The 24,463-nt window shown below is 45.0% G+C and overlaps 1 protein-coding gene across 1 annotated transcript in view; it reads left to right on the top strand.

Moving 5' to 3' along the window:
- Positions 1-24,463, top strand: part of brinp1 (bone morphogenetic protein/retinoic acid inducible neural-specific 1) — a 400,353-nt gene that overhangs the window by 286,779 nt on the left and 89,111 nt on the right. The window contains exon 4 of the mRNA XM_078227598.1: positions 3,587-3,756. Within this exon, the coding sequence (XP_078083724.1) occupies positions 3,587-3,756 (170 nt within the window). The remainder of the gene's footprint in view (positions 1-3,586; positions 3,757-24,463) is intronic.

Below are 24,463 nucleotides of genomic sequence, written 5' to 3'. Positions count from 1 at the left end.
ATCTCTGGAATTCTCTGTCCACTGAAGTGGTGGAGGCTACCTCGTTGAATATGTTTAAATCACGGATAGATGGATTCCTGATCGGTAAGGGAATTAGGAGTTATGGGGATCGGGCGGGTAAGTGGAACTGATCCACTTCAGATCAGCCATGATCTTATTGAACGGCGGGGCAGGCTCGAGGAGCTAGATGGCCTACTCCTGCTCCTGTTTCTTATGTTCTTATTTTGGGACACTAATAGGCAATTTAGTATGGCCAATCCACCCAACCTTCACATCTTTGGACTGTGGGAGGAAACCAGAGCACCCGGAGAAAACCTGCACAGACACAGGGAGAACGTGCAGACTCCACACAGACAGTCACCCAAGGCAGGAATCGAATCTGGGTCCCTGATCCTGTGAGGCAGGAGTGCTAACCACCGTGCCACTTTGCAGCCCCTGCTCCAATCCCAGCTGAGCTTACTACTGGACAAGTCATGCTCTCCCAGATCTGCACCTTGCAGCCCTGTCTTTTAACTTGGAGCCATTGATCCTCACTCTTAACTTTACTTAGCAGGATAGTTTCCAGATTCTGTTCTTTCCCTTTGACCGGAAGGTCTTCTTGGAACTTCCTTTTGTCCGTCGCCCTGGTTTTGGGACCTTTCTGTTCTTTAGTTTCAGCCTTGCTATCTGAAGTCTCCCTTCATGTCCTGCTGGAGAGAAACTTAAACTGCTCCCTTCACTTTACAGCATAATCACCAACTGCTGCTTCACAATGCCAGAGACCCAGATTCAATTCCCAGCTTGGGTCACTGCCTCTGCAGAGAGTCTGCACCTTCTCCCTGTGTCTGCGTGGATTTCCTCCGGGTGCTCCGGTTTTCTCCCATAGTCCAAAAGATGTGCTGGTTAGGTGCATTGGCCATGCTAAATTCTCCCTCGGTGTACCCGAACAGGCACCGGAGTGTGGCAACTAGGGGATTTTCATAGTGACTTCATTGCAGTGTTAATGTAAGGCTACTTGTGATACTAATAAATAAACTTTAAACTCAAAACTTTGTTGCATTGTTTGAGTTGGGACCTGTTTGTGTTCACCACAGATTTGCAGTTTCTCTTTACTTTATTTTGTGCAATAAAGCACTATTCCATTATGGCCGACTCCTGGAGTTATTATATGGACCTTGTCCTGTTTGAATTCGTACCTGCTATCATGGAAGATTGTTGTATGAAGGAAGAGCAGATCACCCTGAATGCATCCCAGTTCCTGCTATCCGACTACCTCCCACCTTTCCAGCTATTGTGGCCAGAGGATTGGCAACGCTCCAAATGCATAAACTACCCATTAAACAAGTGGTGTCTCTCACAGGAATGAAATGACCCACCCAAGCTCTGTGAGCAGGCACACACCATTGCTGTGACATTTATGTTGAACAGCTGAGACATTCAGATAAGTCATGGCCTGACATTTCAGCAGCAATGAATGGGACTTAGAATAGGAACTGAGAGTCTTTTACAAATAACTAGACCCAGTGTCATGTTTTGAGCAACAAGTTTTTACACTGAAAGTATGCAGTGTCAAGGTGATATGGCGGATGAATGAAAAGACATAATACCATGTCCTTCTATCCTAGCTTTTAGAATGTACTCAAAATGTATCCATAAACTTTAAGCAGGATTGAGTCACCAAGCAAGCTTAAGCTAAGTAATTAGTTACTGGAATAACCGGCCTGTTGAACTTTGTTGCTTTGCTACCATTTTGACAATTGCATGTAGCCAAAAAAACTTATTAGTATCTTCATTGGGGGGAAAAAGGTGCACTTATATATTTTATGAAGATACAGGTTTAAGATAATTGGCACAAAAGCCAACAGGGGAGATGGGGAGAATGTTTTATTTTTAACACAGCAAGTCATTATGAACTGGAATGCACTGCCTGAAAGAATGGTGGAAGCAGATTCAACAGTAACCTTCAGGGAGGAATTGTATATATATACTGCAGGAAAGGTGGACAGTTTGCAAGGCAGGGAAGACAAGGATCTATGTTTAGGACCATGGGAACATATGAAATAGGAGTCGGCCATTGGCACTTCACAACAGCTCCAACATTCAATAGTAGGATGTAAGTCATTGGGACTAAGAGATTTGTCACCACTTAGGGCAGTAGGCCTAATTGGAAAGCTCTTTCACATAACTGACACAAGTAGGCAGAATGAATCAAAGGATTTCATTAGGCCATGAAGGAGTTTTGTCGGTCTTACTTACAGGGCAGTTAACGTGCTTGGGTCAGATTAGTTTGCTAGATCACCTTTGCTGGGTCTGGATAAGGCAAAACGTCATGCAGAGGACACTGGCAGTTGGGTTGTGACGCTCTGAGGTGTGTATGAGCTCAAATGGCTAAATGTTTCGCTAGTGTGTGACTTTTTATAAGTTACCCCTTCCAATCAACATGAGAAAGACCCAATGAGAAGCGAAGGCAGGGGGTGGGGGGAGGGGGGGTGGGTGCATAGGGAATGTCTAGTTCGCGTAACACTCCAGACAAGGATCTCAGCCTGCCTGGCATCTACATACCTTGAGGAGCAGCTTGCACATTACCCTTTCTGACTGTTAAATATCCTGCAGCCACTTCTGTTGAAGACAGGGTGTAACTTTCTCATAGGTCAAATGTTTTCAAGTTTATTAAAGTAAAACTGAAACATAATTTGATGCATTCAGTAAAGCAATGATTTCAGAGACTAAGTGTTAAGGCACAGAAACAGGCCGTTTCATATGTTTAATCCAGTAATCCATCATGTCCTGTATTTCAAGAGATTTGTCCTATAAGAAGTCTGCAGAGGCAGAAGCCCCTTCAGCAAAATCCTTTTATTTACAACTCTAACAGCAGTTCACAGAGTGCTAGCAGTCAGCAGTCTACTTCTGAGGGTGTCAGAGGAACTGACACTCCTGGTTAAGTGCAAGGCAAAGACTCCCTGATTGGCCCATCCATTGAATCCTTAATCAGGGGCATCTTTTTGTGTCCAACCAAATAAACAAAATCAAACTAACTTAGGGACAACTCAAAAGGGAAGCTCCCTAAAAGGAGTATCGCCTGAAACAAAAAACAAAGTGGAAAGGAAACTTAAAACATCAAATTAAAATGTGATTAAGGGGGTCAATAATACACCCCCATCCCTGCGGTGCCCAGTGGACACGGAAGGCATCAACTGTGTACTCGGGCACCGCATGCTCCCTTTCCAGGGACACCTGGCTGTGAATATAGTCGCGGTAGAGGGGCAGACAGTCAGGTTGGACAGCCCCCTCGATCGCCCGCTGCCTGGACCTGTAGATGGCACACCTCGCTAGGCACTGGAGCAGGTTCACGAAGAGGTCCTCTTCCTTCCCCGCCCCCCTCCGCGCCAGGCGTCCGTAGATCAGGAGTGTGGGGCTGAAGTGTAAACAAAACATCAACAAAGGTTTTTGAGAAAACTAAAAAGGCTGAATCCTTAATCAGGAAGTTCATACTCCAATAGACCAACCTCAATGGCCTGACTGAAGTCATTACATGCCCCATGGTACCACTGCTCTTCTTGCCTCCCAGTCATTCTGACTGAACTGTTTATTGTTCTTCTCCCTGCAGGCGAAGAAGCACTTACCATGTACATGGACAAAAGCAAGTTAGATCGAAAGTCAGCAAATGCCAGCCAGAGTGTGGAGGCCCTCCATCAACTCGCCTCATCCTACTTCATTGATCGTGACGGGACCATGCGACGACTTCATGAAATACAAATCTCTACTGGAGCGATCAAGGTACTTGCCTTCCATATTTTATAAGACAAAATAGATCGCTGTGGAGTGGGTATGACAATGATCACTCATCAGGGTGTCAGAGGTAGAAAAGTCACAAGTAAAGTGGAAACACAATGGGTACTTATTAGATGCCCCATCATCAATTGCTGTTGGACAGGTCACCTAAAAGCCATCATTGTGATAATGCCCATTGGGTACTTGTTATATATTTAAAAGGGTTGCAGGTTGCTTTAAAAGCTGATCGCATGATTCAATTATGTCATTAGGGTGTAAACATAGGCTGCTGTTTTACTTTCAGTTTTGTATTATGTGCAGAGCAGAGAACATCTCTTTCAATAAAACCTGTTGTGTGTTAGTTTGAAGCTGCAGGAGCGATCTTCAGCCTACGTTTGCCATCTGTGCAAATGCTGGTGGGGCCTTAAGATCTGGCAATCACAGTTCTCGCTAGTGAGAATGCAATTTCAGATCATCTCCACCCCTCGCCAGCGACATCACGAAGTTCACGCATTAATGTTGTGAACCTGTTTTACATTCATTTGAATATATTTAAATGTTATTAACATTTAATAACATTTAAAGCAATGATTTCAGAGTCTAAGTGTTAAGGCACAGAGACAGGCCATTTGGTATGTTTGCTCCAGTAATCCATTGTGTCCTTTGTTTCGAGAGGTTTGCCCTGTAATAAGGCTGCAGAGGCAGAAGCCCCTTCACCAAAATCCTTTTATTTACAACTCTAACAGCAGTACACAGAGTGCTATCTGTTAGCAGTCTTCTCTTCAGAACTAATAAATAAATAAAAATTGTGTTCAGTAAAAATGAATAAAATGTACAAATTTGCTCTGCCACTTTGGGGTTTTGTCCCTGGTGTTACTCACCGCAGTGCCAGAAGACTGCAAGGCGAGATGTTGACACCCCCACCATATATTGACACTCTGCCAGCATGATATAATGTCGGCAAGGTTTACAACAGGTTCATACAGACATAAACCTATCATGGGATCTCCCCAAAGGCTTAAAGGTAAGTGTAGCTCTGGGGGGAGAGGGATATGGTCAGGCAGTGCCCTGCAAACTAGCCCTGGCAGAGTTTGGCACTGCCACATTCAGCCCGGCAGGGGGGAGGGGGGTGTGGTGGCAGTTGATCGGGTGGGGGGAGAATGGGCCGATGATCTTGGGGGGGGGGGGGGGGGTTTATAAGAGGCCGATGACCGGTGATGGGGGAGAAGTGGCCAATTCCGATCGGAGATAGGGAGACGAGCACCTCAGATCCCTGTGGTGGGCTGCGGAGGGGAGGTTTATACAGATAATACAGGTTTATATATACAATGTTGTTAGCACAGTGGTTAGCACTGCTGCTTCACAGCGCCAAGGACTCGGGTTCAATTCCGGCCTTGGGTCACTGTCTGTGTGGAGTTTACACATTCTCCCCGTTTCTGCGTGGATTTCCTGTGGGTGTTCCAGTTTCCTCCCACAGTCCAAATATGTGCAGGTTAGGTTGATTGGCCATGCTAAATTGCCCCTTAGTGTCAGGGGGACTAGCTCAGGTAAATGTATGGGGTTATGGGATAGGACCTGGGTGGGATTGTGGTCGGTGCAGACGCAATGTGCCGAATGGCCTCCTTTTGCACTGTAGAATTCGATGATTCTACATAGATGGAGTCACAGTCTCTGTGCAACCAGATTTTGTTGGCACCTAGTGATCCCATTTCCCCCTGCACGAAGACGTGGAGCACGCCCCTTTGATTTTTTTTGGCAGTGTCGGAAGATCTGGATAGAAACACACCGTTGTTTTCACTGGAAACAACACTTTGCCATTTTTCGATAAGATTTAGCCCTACGTATGCAAACCAAGTCTTTTCTTTCTGTATAAACCCACAACCCCTAACATAGCTAGGACATTACAGCACTATTGCCCAAAGGGAATTTGTACCCTGACATATGATGGCAACATTACTGTTGGCAAGTTTGTGACTGTAGTATGGCTACTCGGATTTGAGTTGTTGGGCGTGTGGCTCTTGAGCCAGAGGCTTCTGTATGAATTCAAGTTGGGTACCAGTTCCATATGTGTCTGTATTATATTAGTTTGGAATTAAGGCTGCTGTCCATTATCATCTAGAGGTCTCACAACCCCAGGTTAAAGTCCAACAGGTTTATTTGGAATCATGAGCTTTCGGAGCACCGCTCCTTCATCAGATCACCTGATGAAGGAGCAGCGTTCCGAAAGCTCGTGATTCCAAATAAACCAGTTGGACTTTAACCTGGTGTTGTGAGACCTCTTACTGTGCCCACCCCAGTCCAACACCAGCATCTCCACATCATGGCCATCATCTATGTGGCAGCTTTGGGGAATATCAAGATGGTACAATGTCACAGCATACCAGTAGCTCCAGATTCATAGCCACAGTTTCAAGATGACAGAAGGAGAGAAGAGAGATAAAGAAACACGGAAATAGAGCAAGAATTGCTCTAGTGCACCTGTCCGCTTGAGAGAGGTTGGCTGAAAGTCATTTCAATCAGGGATTCAACTTGTCAGATTCATAATGTATAGAAGCTTTGTATGTGGTATGCATTGTTCACACTCTACAGGCCACACACCATGTTAAGTGTTGCCAATTGACCTGAAGACTGAAGTGTACCAGTAATTTATTCATCTAGTAACACCCTCCACAATTTACAAGCAGTTGTCATTCCCTGAGTACCAACAAGGGAGTACTCGGATAATAGCCTGAAAAGGTCAGGTCAGGTTAACAGCTAAACTGTGCTGTGAACAATGCCCTTGGAGATCAGCTTGTAGCTTATTAAAACGAAAGATAAACATTGTTTTTAAAATTAAATTTCAGGAAACAGAGCAAGATCTGTAAAGTATGTGGAGTTTCCTGCCTTTCCACTGTCTTGCAGGACAAGTTGAACATTGGCCTTTTTGGCATCGAGTCTGAATGGAATTGAAGACTCCTATCAGTGTTGCAAACACCTGCACCCCAAAATCAAAACATCTTACATACCCAGTGGGCTTAGATGACTGTGTAGCATCTGCATGTTCTCCCTATGTCTGCATGGGTTTCCTCCAGGTGCTCCAGTTTCCTCCCCCACTCCAAAGATGTGACTGGGGTCGGCACAGTAAGAAGTCTCACAACACCAGGTTAAAGTCCAACAGGTTTATTTGGTAGCACGAGCTTTCAGAGCACTGCTCCTTCAAGGAACAGCACTCCGAAAGCTCGTGCTACCAAATAAATTTGTTGGACTTTAACCTGGTGTTATGAGATTTCTCACTCCAAAGATGTGCAGGTTAGGTGGATTATCCATGCTAAATTACCCCGAATGTATGTAGGTTAGGTATATTAGTTATGATGCATGTGCTGGATTGCGGGGATAGGGCAGAGGGCTTGCTAGGCCTGGGTGGAAAGCTATTCAGTGAGTTGGTGCAGACTCGATGAGCCAAAAGGCCTCCTTCTGCACTGTAGGGATTCTGTGATTCTATGAGCGGCATTGAGAATTTCAGCTCTTTGTCCAAAAATATCTCTGAAAATGCAAATGAATATTTTTCAAGGTGATATTCTGATTGGGCCTCTCAGCAGTACAGATCTGTAAATTCCCAGGGTCGGTACCCTGTCTGTGCCAAGTTGGCAAAGTTTGATTCAGATGCGCCTTGTGGGGAAATGGTGCAAGAAAGTTCCAGAGTTCAGCCAGAGTTGAATTGCTGTTCGTGTGGGAATTGTGCTCGTTGAGAGTTCGTGTTCGAATGCCTGGCTTTGCTAGGGGGATGTGTGATAGGTGGAGGGAGAGGGGGTTGCTTTAGAAGGTTGGGAGGATGGAAAGGGGATAGAAAAAGACATGAATTTCTTTCTCCCTTTATAAAATGTTTGATACTTATAATGAGAGGCTGGATCGTCTTCGATTGTTTTCTCTGGAACAGAGAAGGCTGAGGGGGGACATGATTGAGGTACAGAATAGAATAGAATCACTACAATGCAGAAGGAGGCCATTCGGCCCATCGAGCCTGCACCGAAAACAATCCCATCCAGGCTCTATTCCCATAACCCCACATATTTACCCTGTTAGTTCCCCTGACACTAAGAGTCAATTTAGCATGGCCAATGCACCTAACCCGCACATCTTTGGACTGTGGGAGGAAACCGGAGCACCCGGAGGAAACTCATGCAGACATGGGGAGGATGTGCAAACAGTCACTCGAGGTGGAAATTGAATCCGGGTCCCTGGTATTGAGGTAGCAGTGCTAACCACCATGCCACCCCACGTGTATAAGATTATGAGGGGAATGGACAGGGTGACTAGGAGGCAGCTGTTCCCCTTGGTTGAAGGGTCAATCACGAGGGGGCATAGTTTTAGGGTAAGGGGCAGGAGATTCAGAGAGTATTTGAGAAAACACTTTTTCACTCAGAGGGTGGTGGGAATCTGGAATGCAATGCCTGGGAAGGTAGTGGAGGCTAGAAATCTTACAACCTTTAAGAAGCATTTGGTTAAGCACTTGAAACATCATAACATTCAAGGATATGGGACAAGTGCCAGAAAATGGGGTTAGCATGACTTTAGTGGGAGTTATTGCCGGTGCAAACTCGATGGGCTGAAGGGCCTTGTCTGCACTGAGTGACTCGAGAACAATGACGTTCAGAGTGAAATGTAATAAGAAAATCTTGCATTTAGATCCTTGCCTTGTGTGACCTCAGAACATCCCAAAGTAGTTTACAGCCAACAAGATTTTTTTAAAAGTGTAGTGCCAATAAACACCAAGAACCTGAATAGATTATCATCAAGTGGTCATATGAGCCGCAGCATTTCACAGGAGCAGATACCTGACAAAAATTGACGCCAAGTCAAAGAAGGAGATATTACAACGTACAAACAAATACTTAATTAAAGGAGTACATTTTAATGAGAGCCTTCCAAGGAGCAGATAGGGAATTGGATGGGCAGAAGGCTTTCAAGAGGAAATTGCACAGCTCATTGTTATAGTGTCGTGTGATGGCATGAGTGCAGTGCTTGCTTTCGGAAGTTCTGGAGGGAATGGATGTTGGACACAAATCTCATTCCCTCAGCGCGAGAAACTGAATTGCCAGAGGCTGACCTTGAAGGATTTTCTCCATAATTCATGACGTGTTTGTTCCCGAGTAATCCAAGCCTTTAAATAATTACTGCTCGGTACATAACAACAAAGTTATTTAGAAAATGCAAGTGAGAAATGAGAGGATCTGTACGGGAACAGCTCCTCTGTCTCAATGCATCACTGTGTCTGACATGTTAAAAGCTTAAGTGTTGAGTAAATAGTTGACTTAAAAGCTTAACTCAGTGTGTAGATATTGAACAGAAATTTTTGAAGGGGCGGTGTTGTCGCTCAACCACATTCAGTGCATTGAAAATGAAGTTTTCGGTTTGAGATATGGAATATTGGGAGCATCACAGCAGCGGCTTCCACCAGAATGACATGACTGATAAAGAAGTTGATAAGAATATGTCATCATTGTGATTATGTGTGAGACTCAAAGTTAATTTACAAGCTGTACTGTGAAACTGTCTGCTAAATGATTGTATTTTATCACTTAACAAGGAAGAACTTTTTGCATTATCAAAATCATTAATGCTTCACTCATTAATTGAATAGATGAGTCGTGTCCATTGCCTTCCTTCTCCTCACCATTGATTTCCCACGCCTTCCCCCAGTAGATATGCTGTTCTATTTGAGCTGGTACGTCGCACATGCAAACACGGGCACCAGGAAAAGCGGTTGGCAATTTGAACCCTCGAGCATTTGTGGGACATGGGCATCACTGGCTGGCCAGCATTTATTGCCTATCCCTAATTGCCCTTGTTCAGAGGGCAACTGAAAGTCAGCTACACTGCTGTGGCTCTGGAGTTACGTATAGGCCAGGCCAGGTAAGGACGGCAGATTTCCTCCCTAAAGGACATTAGTGAACCAGATGGATTTTTCCGACAATCAACAATGGTTTCATGGCCTTCAGTAGATTCCTAATTCCAGATTTTTTTTATTGAATTCAAATTCCACCATCTGCCGTGGCGGGATTCAAACCTGGGTCTCCAGAACATTATCTGAGTTTCTGGATTAATAGCCCAGCGATAATACTACATCGCCTTCCCCTGCTCCACCATTCAATAAGATCATGACTAATCCGATTGTGGCCTCAACTCCATTTTACTGTCTGCATCCCCCAATAACCCTTGACTCCATTATTGATCATAGATCTGTCTTACCTAACCTTAAATGAATTCAGTGACCCCACAACATCCAGAGCTTTTTGGAGAAGAATTCCACAGACTGAGAGACAAAGAAATTCTTCTCATCTCAGTCTTCAATGTGGGCTCCCTAACTTATGAACTGTGTCCCCTAAATCTAGAATCCCCCACAAGGGGAAACATCCTTTCAGCATATGCTAAGTCAGAAACTGGCTGTCATGACAAGAAACCCTGCTGTAATCATGCCGTTGTTGATGGTTTTACTGTAATCATCTCATTCAAGTGGCAAAAGTCTATCATTGAGGCATGTGAGACAATTGAAATGAAATTAGAACAAAGAACAAAGAAAATTACAACACAGGAACAGGCCCTTCGGCCCTCCAAGCCTGCACCGACCATGCTGCCTCACTGAACTAAAACCCCCTACTTTTCCAGGGACCATATCCCTCTATTCCCATCCTATTCATGTATTTGTCAAGATGCCCCTTAAAAGTCACTATCGTATCTGCTGGCACTACTTCCCCCGGCAACGAGGTCCAGGCACCCACCACCCCCGTGTAAGAAAACTTGCCTCACACATCCCCTTTAAACCTTGCCCCTCGCATCTTAAACCTACGCCCCCTAGTAATTGACTCTTCCACCCTGGGAAATTAGCTTCACCAAATCACGATAGACATTATTTTGTAAGAGGCATTCAGCTCCGAGTTGATCCAACAGTAACAACTCATGTTTACACAGCACCTCTAACTGAGATTAATGTCTTCAGGCACTTTACCAAAGCATAGTTAGAGAATTGTTTGACACTGAGAAGGATATATTAGGCTACATAGCCAATCGTTTAACCAGAGGTAGATTTTAATGAGTATTTCAAAGGGGAGATTTGGAACACTGATGATATTTCTGAATGTGACTCTCTTGTAAATTCTCACCTTAAAAATATCAACAAAATGAAGACAACTTGGGTTAGCTACTGGAGAATGACTGATGTCTATGTAACCATACCCCAGGATGTGCCTTAATGGACTGGATTTTATCTGGAGGGGGTAGTCCTGCTCAACTCCATGGTTTAAAGGTCACAGGTGACCATATGGTCGGGAAGCCCTAACCAACTTTATGGTCATTACGCCATTAATTGGTTCAGGGTGAAACTTGCTCCCTCACTGCCTTCCCCCCCCCCCCCCCCCCCCCCAACCCAATCAGGGAGGATGTGCCGCCTATGAGGAAAGTAATTAAATGAAAACAGAAGTAATGGGTTCAGAGTTGGAGGGGCAGCCAAAGTGCACATGTGAAAGGACTCACAATGAAACTTCAATTCCATTACATTGTATTAATTAGGATGCAAATATCCTCGTAGTGAATGAGAAATAGAGAGGAGACAATTGGGGAATTAATAATTGTGGGGGCGGGGGGGGGAAAGAAAATTTCAGAGACTTTGAGCAAGTGTTTTGTATCTGTCTTCATAATAAAAGTTGCAAAAACATCCCAAGAATAGTAAAAAGAATCAAGAGGCAAAAGGGAGGGAAGAACTTAAGCAATCACTAGAAAAAAGTACCAGGAAAACTAATGGGGTTAAAGGCTGACAAGCCCTCTGGACCTGATGGCCTACATCCTAGGATCTCAAAAGCACCAGAATGGTTGCACTGGACAAAATCTTCCAGAATTCCCTAAATTCTGGAAAGGTTCCAGTGGATTGGGAAAACTGTAAATGTAACACCTTTCTATTCAAGGAAGGAACTACAAAAGGTCGTGAAAGGGCGGCACGGTAGCACAGTGGTTAGCACTGTTGCTTCACAGCTCCAGGGTCCCGGGTTCGATTCCCGGCTCGGGTCACTGTCTGTGTGGAGTTTGCACATTCTCCTCGTGTCTGCATGGGTTTCCTCCGGGTGCTCTGGTTTCCTCCCACAGTCCAAAGATGTGCGGGTTAGGTTGATTGGCCAGGTTAAAAATTGTCCCTTAGAGTCCTGAGATGCATAGGTTAGAGGGATTAGCGGGTAAATATGTGGGGGTAGGGCCTGGGTGGGATTGTGGTCGGTGCAGACTCGATGGGCCGAATGGCCTCCTTCTGCACTGTAGGGTTTCTATGATTCTATGAATGTAGTCCAATCCATCACACAAACCAGCCTCCCATCCATTGACTCTGTCTACACTTCCCGCTGTCATGGAAAAGCAGCCAGCAGAATCAAGGACCCCACGCACCCCGGACATACTCTCTTCCACCCTCTTCTGTCGAGAAAAAGACACAAACGTCCAAGGTCACGTACCAACCGACTCAAGAACAGCTTCTTCCCTGCTGCCGTCAGACTTTTGAATGGACCTATCTTGCACTAAGTTGATCTTTCTCTACACCCTATCTATGAATATAACACTATATTCTGCATTCTCTCCTTTCCTTCTCTATGAATGGTATGCTTAGTCTTGTATAGCGTGCAAGAAACAATACTTTTCACTGTATACCAACACATGTGACAATAATAAATCAAAATTGACAGCAACTTATTCAACAGCTGTCAGTGGAAAAATACTAGAATCCATTGTCATGGAGGTAGCAGCAGACAATTAGCAAATCAGACAGAGTCAGCATGCTTTTGTGCAAAGAAAATCATGTTTGGCACATGTATTCAAGTTCTTTGAAGATGTAGCAAACAGGGTGGATAAGGAAGAACCAGTAGATGTATTCGATTTGGATTTCCAAAAGGCATTCAATAAGTTGCCACATAAACAGCTGCATGACAAGAGCTTATGGGGATGACATTTTAGCAGAAATAGAGGTGTAAGAATTTGGACCTGATTAAAATTTAGGAGTCCTGGTATCTGGTCAATTTAACTTTAACTCACAAATTTGCAATTTCCTGTGGTGGATCTCACTTAGCTAATCCACAAGGTAGAATGAGATGCTGGAGACAATCAGGTGTAACGAATCAAAGCAAAATTTATTCAGTAAATATACTAAACAAAAGATAGTGGAGATAAACCCTCAGAAGGCTGCAGATCCTCTGAATGCTGGTCGCACAGGAAGTCTTTGGCCGGAATTCTCCGGCCTTTTCCAACAGCCGTATCTGCCGCTCCTGCCAGCGGTGTACCCCCGCTGCGGTTTTCCCTGTGGCGGGGTGTTGGTGGGCAAGGGTTCATAAAATGGGAAAGCCCATTGACAGCAGTGGGACCAGAAGATCCTGCTGCTTGACAATGGCAGGCTACCACTGGACAATGGCGGGCTGCTGCCATCATTGCGAAACACACAGTGGGAATGCGTGGAAAATCCCGCCTTTTGTCTTCTTCCTAATTGATGTTGAGCTGAAGGAAAGCTGGCGGTGTGACTGCCAACCATATCATGAAACCTCTGATATTTGTCCGTAATTCTGAGGGTCCGTGTGTCATATTTGGATGTAACTTGTATTGACCCATTAAAGTGAGGTTGCTAGCTTCAACCCCACCTATATGCTCCAGTCACATAACCAGTAACTGAAAACAAATGTTCATTCTTTGCAGTCAATGCCACCTCCATGAATTAGAAATCTGAATGACATTCCCATAACCAATGCTGCATCACTATCACAATATGTAGCCATTTGGCCTCCTCAAATTGCATTCACACACAGCAGAAACTAATCATAGATGTCCAGACAGCCATTAGTACCAGATAGTAAGTGTTGTCTCTCATGGTGAAACAGGAAAGATAAGCAAAGAATATGTCTTAAATGACTTACACTATTGATACCCTTAAATGATCAATGTGTCAGAAGACGATTCTAATTAAGAGATATCTGTTTTGTACTAGCCCTTATCACGAAAGGGAGGAATTCATGTTGCGGACAAAACAAGTTATTCTTTGAGAAAGGCCTTGAGCTGATTCTTAGCTTTAAAACGAAGGGGTGCATCCTTCAACAATTAGGCACTTAATTCTATCAGCAAGACAGTTCTTCACAATACTGACAGCCTTGAGTTGTCTTCCACTGTTTCATAGTTGCAACTTGCTAGCAGTGTGGTTAATATGACATTCCAAAATGTTTCTTCCAATTAATATAAAATTCTAAAATTAGTAGATTATCGGACTCTTACAGCATTGTCTAACTAACAGGAAACAGCCAGGATAAATGGATAATTTTCAGGCTGATAAACTATATTGATGATGTGGAAGTGCCGGCGTTGGACTGAGGTAAACACAGTAAGAAGTCTCACAAGTCCAACAGGTTTATTTGGTAGCAAAAGCCACTAGGTTTCAGAGCGCTGCTCCTTCGTCAGGTAAATGGGAGTTCTGTTCACAAACAGGGCATATAAAGACACAAACTCAATTTACAAAATAATGGTTGGAATGTGAGTCTTTACAGATAATCAATTCTTAAAGGTACAGACAATGTGAGTGGAGAGAGCGTTAAGCACAGCTTAAAGAGATGTGTATTGTCTCCAGACAGGACAGTTAATGAGATTTTGCAAGCCCAGGCAAGTCGTGGGGGTTACAGATCGTGTGACATGAACCAAAGATCCCGGTTGAGGCTGTCTCATGTGTGCGGAACTTGGCTATCAGTTTCTGCTCAGCGGCTCTGCGTTGTCGCGTGTCGTGAAGGACGCCTTGGAGAACGCTTACCCGAAGATCAGAGGCCGAATGCCCGTGACCGCTGAAATGTCCCCCAACAGGAAGAGAACACTCTTGCCTGGTGATTGTCGAGCGGTGTTCATTCATCCGTTGTCGTTGCGTCTGCTTGGTCTCCCCGATGTACCATGCCTCGGGACATCCTTTCCTGCAGCGTATCAGGTAGACAACATTGGCCGAGTTGCAAGAGTATGTACTGTGTACCTGGTGGATGGTGTTCTCACATGAGATGATGGCATCCATGTCGATGATCCGGTACCTCTTGCAGAGGTTGCTGTGGCAGGGTTGTGTGGTGTCGTGGTTACTGTTCTCCTGAAGGCTGGGTAGTTTGCTGCGGACAATGGTCTGTTTGAGGTTGTGCAGTTGTTTGAAGGCAAGAAGTGGGGGTGTGGGGATGGCCTTGGCGAGATGTTCGTTTTCATCAATGACATGTTGAAGGCTCCGGAGAAGATGTCATAGCATCTCCACTCCAGGGAAGTACTGGACGACGAAGGGTACTCTGTCCGCCGTGTCCCGTGTTTGTCTTCTGAGGAGGTCGGTGCGGTTTTTCGCTGTGGCGCGTTGGAACTGTTGATCGATGAGTCGAACGCCATATCCTGTTCTTATGAGGGCATCCTTCAGCGTTTGGAGGTGTCTGTTGCGATCCTCCTCATCTGAGCAGATCCTGTGTATACGGAGGGCTTGTCCGTAGGGGATGGCTTCTTTAACGTGTTTAGGGTGGAAGCTGAAGAAGTGGAGCATCGTGAGGTTATCCGTGGGCTTGCGGTACAGTGAAGTGCAGAGGTGACCGTCCTTGATGGAGATGCATGTGTCCAAGAATGCAACCGATTCCGGAGAGTAGTCCATGGTGAGTCTGATGGTGGTGGTCGCATTCCAACCATTATTTTGTAAATTGAGTTTGTGTCTTTATATGCCCTGTTTGTGGACAGAACTCCCACTTACCTGACGAAGGGCAGCGCTCCGAAAAGCTAGTGGCTTTTGCTACCAAATAAACCTGTTGGACTTTAGCCTGGTGTTGTGAGACTTCTTACTAAACTATATTGACACAAGGATCAGTGTTGTAGCTACAACTATTTACATTCTATATTACTGACTCAGATGAAGGGACTGACTGTATTGTAACTAAGTTTGCTGATGTTACAAAGATCGGTAGGAAAGCAAGTTGTTAGGGAGGATACAGTGTCTTCAGGGAGAATGGAGAGATTAAATGAGTGGACAAACATGTGGCAGATGGAGTACAATGTGGGAAAATGAGAAGTTGTCCACTTTGGCAGGAGAAATGGGGGTGTGACACAGTGGTTAGCACTGCTGCTTCACAGCACCAGGGACCTGGGTTCGATCCCGGCTTGGGATGTCTGTGCGGAGTCTGCACATTCTCCCCATGTCTGCGTGGGTGTCCTCTGGATGCTCCAGTTTCCTCCCACACTCCAAAGATGTGCGGGTTAGGTTGATTGGCTATGGTAAATTGTCTCTTAGTGTCAGGGGAATTGGTAGGATAAATATGTGGGGTGATGGGGATAGGGCCTGTGCGGGACTGTTGTTGGTGCAGGCTCGATGAGCCGAATGGCCTTCTTCTGCACTGTAGGGATTCTGTGAAAAATAGAGAATGTTATTATATTGTTAATTAAATGGAAAGAGAAGGCTGTGGTACAGAAGGATTTGGGTGTCCTTGTACATAAATCGCAAAGTGTTAGCATGCAGGTCCAGCAATTCATTAGGAAAGCAAATGGAACATTGGCCTTTTTGTAAAGGGAAATGGAATATAAAGGTAGAGAAGCCATCCCGTAACTATGGGGTATTATAGTGTGACCATTTCTGCAGCACTGTGTACAGTTTTGGTTTCCTTACTGAAAGTGGGATGTACTTGGGGCGGCACGGTAGCACAGTGGTTAGCACTGCTGCTTCACAGCTCCAGGGACCTGGGTTCGATTCCCGGCTTGGGTCACTGTCTGTGTGGAGTTTGCACATTCTCGTCGTGTCTGCGTGGGATTCCTCTGGGTGCTCCGGTTTCCTCCCACATTCCAAAGATGTGCGGGTTAGGTTGATTGGCCATGCTTAAATTGCCCCTTAGTATCCTGAGATGTGCAGGTTAGAGGGATTAGTGGGTAAAATATGTAGGGATTTGGGGGTAGGGCCTGGGTGGGATTGTGGTCAGTGCAGACTCGATGGGTCGAATGGCCTCTTTCTGTACTGTAGGGTTTCTATGATTCTATGATACTTGCATCAGGAGTGGTTCAGGGAAGGTTCACTTGGCTGATTTCTGGGATGAAGGGCTCCTGTTATGAGGGAAAGTTAAGCAAGTTGGGCTTATACTCGTTGGAGTTTCAAAGAATGAGAGTTAATCTTATTGAAACATATAAAATTCTGGAGGGGGGTTTGACAGTGTAGACACTGAGAGGATGTTTCCCATTGTTGGGGCATCTAGACCTAATGGCACAGTTTCAAAATAATGAATGTTCCATTGATGAGAGATTTCTTCTCCCAGTGAGCCACTAGTATTTGGACTTCTTTTCCACAGAGAGGAGCGGTGATGGATCATTGAATATATTCAAGGCTGAGTTGGACAGGTATTTGATATACTAGGGAGACACAGGTTATAGTGGGCAGGCAGGAAAGTGGCGTTAAGGCCACAATCAAACTAGCCACAATCTTATTGAAAGGTGAAGCAGATTTGGTGGGCCGAATGGCCTACTCTTGCTCCCATTTCTTACAATAAACGAGAGTCCAGTGTCAAAGTCATAAATTCCAGAGTGTGTTGTAGACAAGAAAGGTCCAGAAAATAGTTCGGACAATTTGAAATTCATTTTCCAGAATGTGATAAAGTAATTACCACGTCACAGTGTGCCTCAGTTTCCCTGTGGCACAGGGAATCATAGAATGCCTACAGTGCAGAAGGAGGCCATTCGTCCCGCACCCCCAGGCTCTATCCCCATAACCCCACATATTTACCCTGCTACTCCCCCTGGCACTAAGGGACAATTTAGCATGGCCAATCCACCCAGCCCGCACATCTGTGGACTATGGGAGGAAACCAGAGCACCTGGCGTTGTGAGGCAGCAGTGCTAACCACTGTGCCACCGTGCTGAAGATTGTTAAATTGCATATGTTCACGTGATTGTACTGCGATTAATAAAGAAAAAATCTAACGTCAATTGAGATTTAATCCTTTCCATAGAATCCCTACAGTACAGAAGAAGGCCATTCAGCCCATCGAGTCTGCACCAACAACAGTGCCACTCAGGCCCTATTCCCGTAACCCCATGTATTTATCCTGCTAATCCCCCTGACAGTAGGGTTAATTTAGCATGACCAATCCACCTAACCCGCACATCATTGGACTGTGGGAGGAAACCAGAGCAGCCAGAGGAAACCTAGGCAGACACGGATAGAACGTGCAGACTCCACAAGGCAGTGAGCCAAGGCCAGAATTGAACCTGGGTCCCTGGCGCTGTGAGGCAGCAGTGCCACTGTACCGCTCTGAAGCAGACACAATCCATTTTAACTTCCGCTGCTGCTCATCCAAACTGAGAGCTGAGCCTCAGCTGATGGTGGATAACCCACACGTGACTGGAGTCACACATTTGAGTGGGTGCAGTATCTAATATACAATAGAAGGCAATGCCTCAGGTCCCATTAAAACCAAAAGCAATGCTCACACGTAATGCAGAGCTCCACAAGGCTGTCTTGGCAGAGCAAGTGCTTTTGTCAAGACGTATTGCTGCTTTAAATATATATCTTTATATGTACTACAGATTGACCATCAGTGTTCATGATAATTAAACAGCCAAGGAGAATTACAATATGTCTTGAGTTCATGGGTGAAGTGCTGATGAGGAATGGCCACATCAGAGAAACAGTGGGGTTTCTGATTCTGATAGTGAGAGGTGGCAGAAATGCTATCAGCAGAGTGGCAGTTGTCAGTCAGTTCAACAAGTGCAGATCCCACTGTGCATATTAGTCCAACTCCCTTTTGCCCTGCTCAGCTGAGCTCTCCATGACTTCTGTGTGGAATGCTATCAGTTTCGTTGCTTCAAGGCGGTGTGGGAATCTCCGAGTTCAGTCAGCCATTCTGTCCATCATCGGTTGTACCAGCCCTTTGCCAGCAGTTTAACCTAAGGAAAACTGAAGGAGCCATTTGAAGACAACACATCGAGATGCAAGTTCTCCTCCCCGCTTCCTATGCGTCAGGTCTGCTGTGCCATGATGCCATGTGCAGCAAAAATCTTCTGCAACCACATTTAGGTTGCCATTCTCGGTGGCCCAAAGATGTGTGGGTTAGGTGGATAGCCCATGCTAAATTGACCCTCGTGTCAGAGCGATTATAGGGTGAATATGTGGGGTTACGGGGATGGGACCTGGGTGGGATTCTGGTTGGTGCAGGCTCAATGGGCCGAATGGCCTCCTTCTGCACTGTAGGGATTCTATGATTCTATGAAAGTTTGTCAGATTTCTTCAAGATGGGGAAGAGCTAAGAATTAGGAAAGATGCTTTTTGTAACAACTGAAGTGGAACAAATAGTCATGGATTTCAAGTTAAATTTTTGATGTCAAAAATGGGGGAAAATCAATTGGGATGAAGGTTGACTCCAAAAAATGTAATTTGCAGAAAATCAATTGAGAAAATTGCTGTAGATATTCAATGCGTTAAAGCCTGCCTTGCATCCAAACAAAGGAGATTCAGCAATGAACTGTATTCTAGATAAACCACTCACAGTGCCACAACACCAACTGTGAGGTAAGGAATAATTGGGATGACACCATCTAGGACAAAGCAGCCCACTTGATTGGCACCATATCTACAAACATCCACTCCCTCCACCACTGACACTCAGTAGCAGCAGTGTGTACAATCCACAGGATGCACTGCAGCAATTCAGCAAAGATCCTTAGACAGCGCCTTCCGAACCCATGATCACTTCCATCTAGAAAGATAAGTGCAGCAGATACATGAGAACACCACCACCTGCAAGTTCCCCTCCAAGCCACTCACCGTCCTGACTTGGAAATATATTGCCGTTCCTTCACAGTCGCTGGGTCAAAATCCTGGAATTTCCTCCCTAACGGCATTGTGGGTCAACCCACAGAACATGGACTGCAGCGATTCAAGAAGGCAGCTCACCACCACCTTCTCAAGAGCAACTAGGGATGGGCAATAAATGCTGGCCAGCCAGCGACGCCCATGTCCCATGAATGAATTTTTAAAAAATAGATAATGCAGAGAGAAAGATAGCTTTTAGCTTATTTAAAGAAAACACAATACTTCGGGTTGATATAGCTTTGGGCAAGAACACAAATTTGGGCAGGATTTTCCGGTTGCATTCGCCGCAAGACTGGAAAATTCTGCCCGAGGTCAACGGATCTTTGCATGGTCCATATTCCGCCCGCTACGATTCCCGTGGCAGGCGGAAAGGGAAAATGCACCCCAGTGACTCAAAAGACAAAAAGGGAAAATTCCACCCAAAGTCTTTTTAGAGTCATGCATCCTGTTCTTTATGAAGCCAAGCCCAAAGCAACACCTCTTGTTATTCAGGTAAAACACAACTTTGCCGCATTGGAGCTTTTCAGCCTCTTTCTCCGACCCTCCAGCATATCATAAAATCATTTTATTATGTGAGAAATAGTTGATAATGAATTGCAAAAACATTCAGATAACCTCATGATGTGGCAGGGAGAAAACACTAATAAATGGAATTGGAAGGTGGCCAAGTGGGCTTGCGAGTATTTTTATTAAAAAATGTAAATTTGGTTTCCATGCACATTAATTATTACTGGTGGAGAAGGAGAGGCAATCATATACAGTGCAACTGCAACTGTCATTGCTGCAACACCCTAAATCAAAATTCAGTTCAAAAATCCATTGATAGAAATTGTAGCTGATAATCACTCTTGTCTTAATGTACTTATGGCATCTTCACACTTATTACCGAATGTATCGTCATGCATCACACTCTGCACTGATGAGATGTTTTCCAGGGAAAGACCTTTCATTTCATTTTGACGAAACGGCAGGAACTTTGCAATCCAGCAATGGTAGAAATTATCTTAAAAATAACTTAACTGATCCCTCGAGAGGTACCCATCTGCAGACTTCAAGAAGCACAAGTCCTAAATGTAACCATTTGCTTTAGTAGAAGAGTTGTCAAAATGTATGTTAATGAAAATGTAACCCAATATTTTTCAAACATTGAACACCCAAGTATCAGGCAAAGCATCCTGGGAAGAATTTTCCCGCCCTGCCCGCCACGGGAATAGTCAAAGGTCCATTGACCTCTGGCGGGATTTTCCGATCTTGGGGCGAGCGTGGCCGGAAAATCCTGCCCTCTGTGTATAATCATCTACTTATCACTGCAGTTGAGTTTCATTCAGAAACAGAGTTTGCAATCATGAGCCGGGCAAATAGTATGAAAAGTCCAAAAGCATTTTGTCCTTGAGGTTACCTTCTGAAGGGCTCATGACTGGTTATTCACTGAGGGCAGAATTCTCGCAACGGTGAGAATAATGGAGTGATCTGCACTGGTTTCTCAGGCCAGCTCAGCACCCCAATCCTCCCACACTCAGTCACTTGTTCGGAGAGTTCAGAGGTTCAGTCACATGGGTACGGGGGGAGGGGCCTGAACATGCCAATGAGCCCGGCTTCAGAGCGCTCAGCCGTTATTGTACAAGGGTGCCTCGGTCTCCCAGTGCTGGGACTCCCCCTCCCTTCCCCCACTGACATCATGGCATTTGGACCCTCCTGAAGGATCTCCCTGCTTGACCCCCGAGATGCCTCCCTATCATGATCCATCCCTGCAAAGGCCCACCGTCATAGACCCCAACCAGGCCTCACCTCCTTGGTAGTGCCCCTGGCATACTGGCGATGTCCAACTGGCACTGTTGAGGTGCCTGGTGGCCACTGTTTGGCTATGGCCTCCACCACACAGTAGCTTCAATGGCCTCCAAGCCCCCCACCACTTTGACGTGGCCATTGCGCGAGCTCTACTCGTGGAGACCAGTAGTGATTCTTACCATTTTTCCGCCATGTCCAAAGGGTGGAGAATCCCATGCAGTGGGATTTGAACAGGCTATGCATATTCAAATGCAATTTTAAATATGCTTATCGCCTTTTTTGATCCCGATCTGGTTCGCAGCAGATTGGTTAGGAATGTCAACTATGCAGTCAAAAGTACTGTATGGAAGGAATAGTCATGATGGCTAAATAGAATTATAGAATCCTTGCAGTGCAGAAGGAGACCATTTGGCCCATCGAGGCTGCACTGACCACAATCCCACCCAGGCCTTATCCCAATAGCCCCACATATTTACCCTGCTAATCCCCTGAGATTAGGATCAATTTACTAGGGTCAAATGGCATTACTTGCTTGAATTTTCAACACTGGAGTTAACCTCACACAAAATGTGCCTGAATCCACAAATCTAACATTGTGTTATTCCATTGCCCACACCATTCATTTAGATGGACAGTGTGAGTAAGCGAGTCTCTCTGGTGTTAATTTATACCGGATTGTCAGTGAATATCATGCTAGCAGCAAATGTCCAGGAGGTGCTGAGACCCAGTCTCAGCTCCAATCTGCATCTTAATTTCATGCAGCTCAATTAAAACCGGTGGAGAGTGAAAACCTGATCAATCGGGTGGTGGTTTTGGACCCAGGGTCCCACAGGTGAAAGGCAGACTTGACCCATCTTCCAGCGTCTTGGCCGCCTGTCAGTGCTGCTGTTGTCTGTACCTTGATTCATTATGCAATTAACCGTCCCCTGCCTCTCATGCTCAGCCCAAAGTATTTTAATTATTTATATGGAAAGTACCGCCAGTAATTGAAATTTATTTTCAATTGTAATTGAAATGCCTTCATTTTACGCTGAACTTGGCTAGTGTGATTGCGTCAGCTGCCATTTTACCTTCTTGATGTATTGCCTGGCCCCTGCTGTGTGAGATATGGTTGCCATTGCGCCCAGGGTATGATGCCAACACAGTGCGGTTTACAGATGTTGCATCTGCTGAAAGAGCGACCATACAAGGGTATTTATTTTGCAGTTGTTCAGCTATCTGGAGACAAAAAGCACTTTCTACACCCTGACAGCGACAGTAGATAATGATCATTTATTATTTGCTGAGGATGTACTTTGCAGTTACATCATAATCACATGAAATGTTCATTTGGAGTCACACAGTGTGTTTCACTGTGGTTGGAATCACTTGGCACCAGGTCAATTCTGCAGAATGTCTTTATTTTGGCAATATCAATGTGTGTTTCGAGGCAGATGCGTGGATCTTAATATTCAAACAGCATCGACACAGATTGAATTCAGAGCAGTCAGAATATGTCATCTGAAACCTTTTGTTACGCAATTACCATTTTAAGTAATTTCCAGACATTTGTTCCACATCTACTTCCAAAGTCAGCAAAATGTTTTGAGAGTGGAAGCAAAGAGCAAGAAAAAAAAACTTAACATTTCATCTTGCGTCACAGAAGCATTCCTAAAGTGCGTTGCAAAAGGGGAATTGGCCTGAAGTGCAATCACGGTTGATTGTCGCTGAACTGAGTGGTCGAGTGCTGCTGGTTAAAATGATTGCCCTCTGATTTTAAGCAACTTTTGGAGTATTTTCCACGAGAGTCCAAATGGGTAGTTTTATATTTGCGTTCAGAACACCACCTCAAGCCACTTAATCCCAGCACAACAGTTGCATGATGGTGCAGCATGCAGACCATAAGTACATGGTTTTTCAAACCTGAATGATACTCGAGAGTATAAACCTGTCGAGAATCCATAACAGCAACCTGCAGCTTTCCGTACCATCCCAGTGTCAAGAACCCCACAGACTGAACCCGTCAAGTCTGTCTGACGACTGTCTCAAAAATCCAGATAGAATATGGTCAACGTTCAAAGATCAACCATGAGTAAAGATGAACTTCAGGATACACTGTCTTGAATTCATGTCCTTTTGGCAACAGTTGACAGAGACCATTGATTAATTGGGGCAGCACGGTGGCACAGTGGTTAGCACGGCTGCCACACAGCACCAGAGACCCGGGTTCGATTCCTGGCTTGGGTCACTGTCTGTGTGGAGTTTGCACGTTCTCCCCGTGTCTGCATGGGTTTCCTCCGGGTGCTCCGGTTTCCTCCCACAGTCCAAAGATGTGCAGGTTAGGTTGATTGGCCACGCTAAATTGACCCTAGTGTCAGGGGGATTAGCAGGGTAAATGTGTGGGCTTACAGGAGTAGGGCCAGGGTGGGATTGTGGTAGGTGCAGGTTCGATGGGCCAAATGGGAATTCTGCACTGTAGGGATTCTATGAATTTATGAGTGGAGACAGAAAGCATCATTATGATTTCATGGCAGCAAAGTTAGCCGATACAATAACCAAGCTCATGATAACATCTACCCCAATGGAGGTGTTTCAAATCGACCCCTAGGACCAACAGAAAGGTAGAAAGGTTACACTGTGAAAGAACTATTATAAAGTGGATGCAAGTATGAAGCCATACAAATGGATAGGCAGAGTTTATAGGCTATCAGTAATTCATCCACAATATACTGTGACTGTTGATGGATGGTTCCTTAATGAGGTCCTTATTGTTGTGGCTTCAATTTCAATAGAGTCATTTCCTGCCTCCTCCACAATCTCTTTTGTTGGGTAACTTGGCTGGTGGTTGGCAGCAGGTGATATACTTGCCACCGATTAACACTTTCAACCCTCTGTATGGAGGAGGCATTGCTTTTAGTATAATTTATGTTGTGATATGAGGCACCCTTAAGAGAGCATATCTTAAACAATTGCCAGTCATGACGATGTTAACAAGGCATTATGTATTAGTCCAATGACATGTAGTCAGTCAGCAAACAGCAAGAGTAGAGATTAGATGCACTATACGTAGCCTCCTGGTTAATTCATTTTGTATATAGTTTTATCCTCAAA

Source organism: Mustelus asterias, chromosome 13 (assembly GCF_964213995.1).
Source record: "Mustelus asterias chromosome 13, sMusAst1.hap1.1, whole genome shotgun sequence".
Taxonomy (NCBI): Eukaryota; Metazoa; Chordata; class Chondrichthyes; order Carcharhiniformes; family Triakidae; genus Mustelus; species Mustelus asterias.
This window is presented reverse-complemented; position numbering and strand designations above follow the sequence as displayed.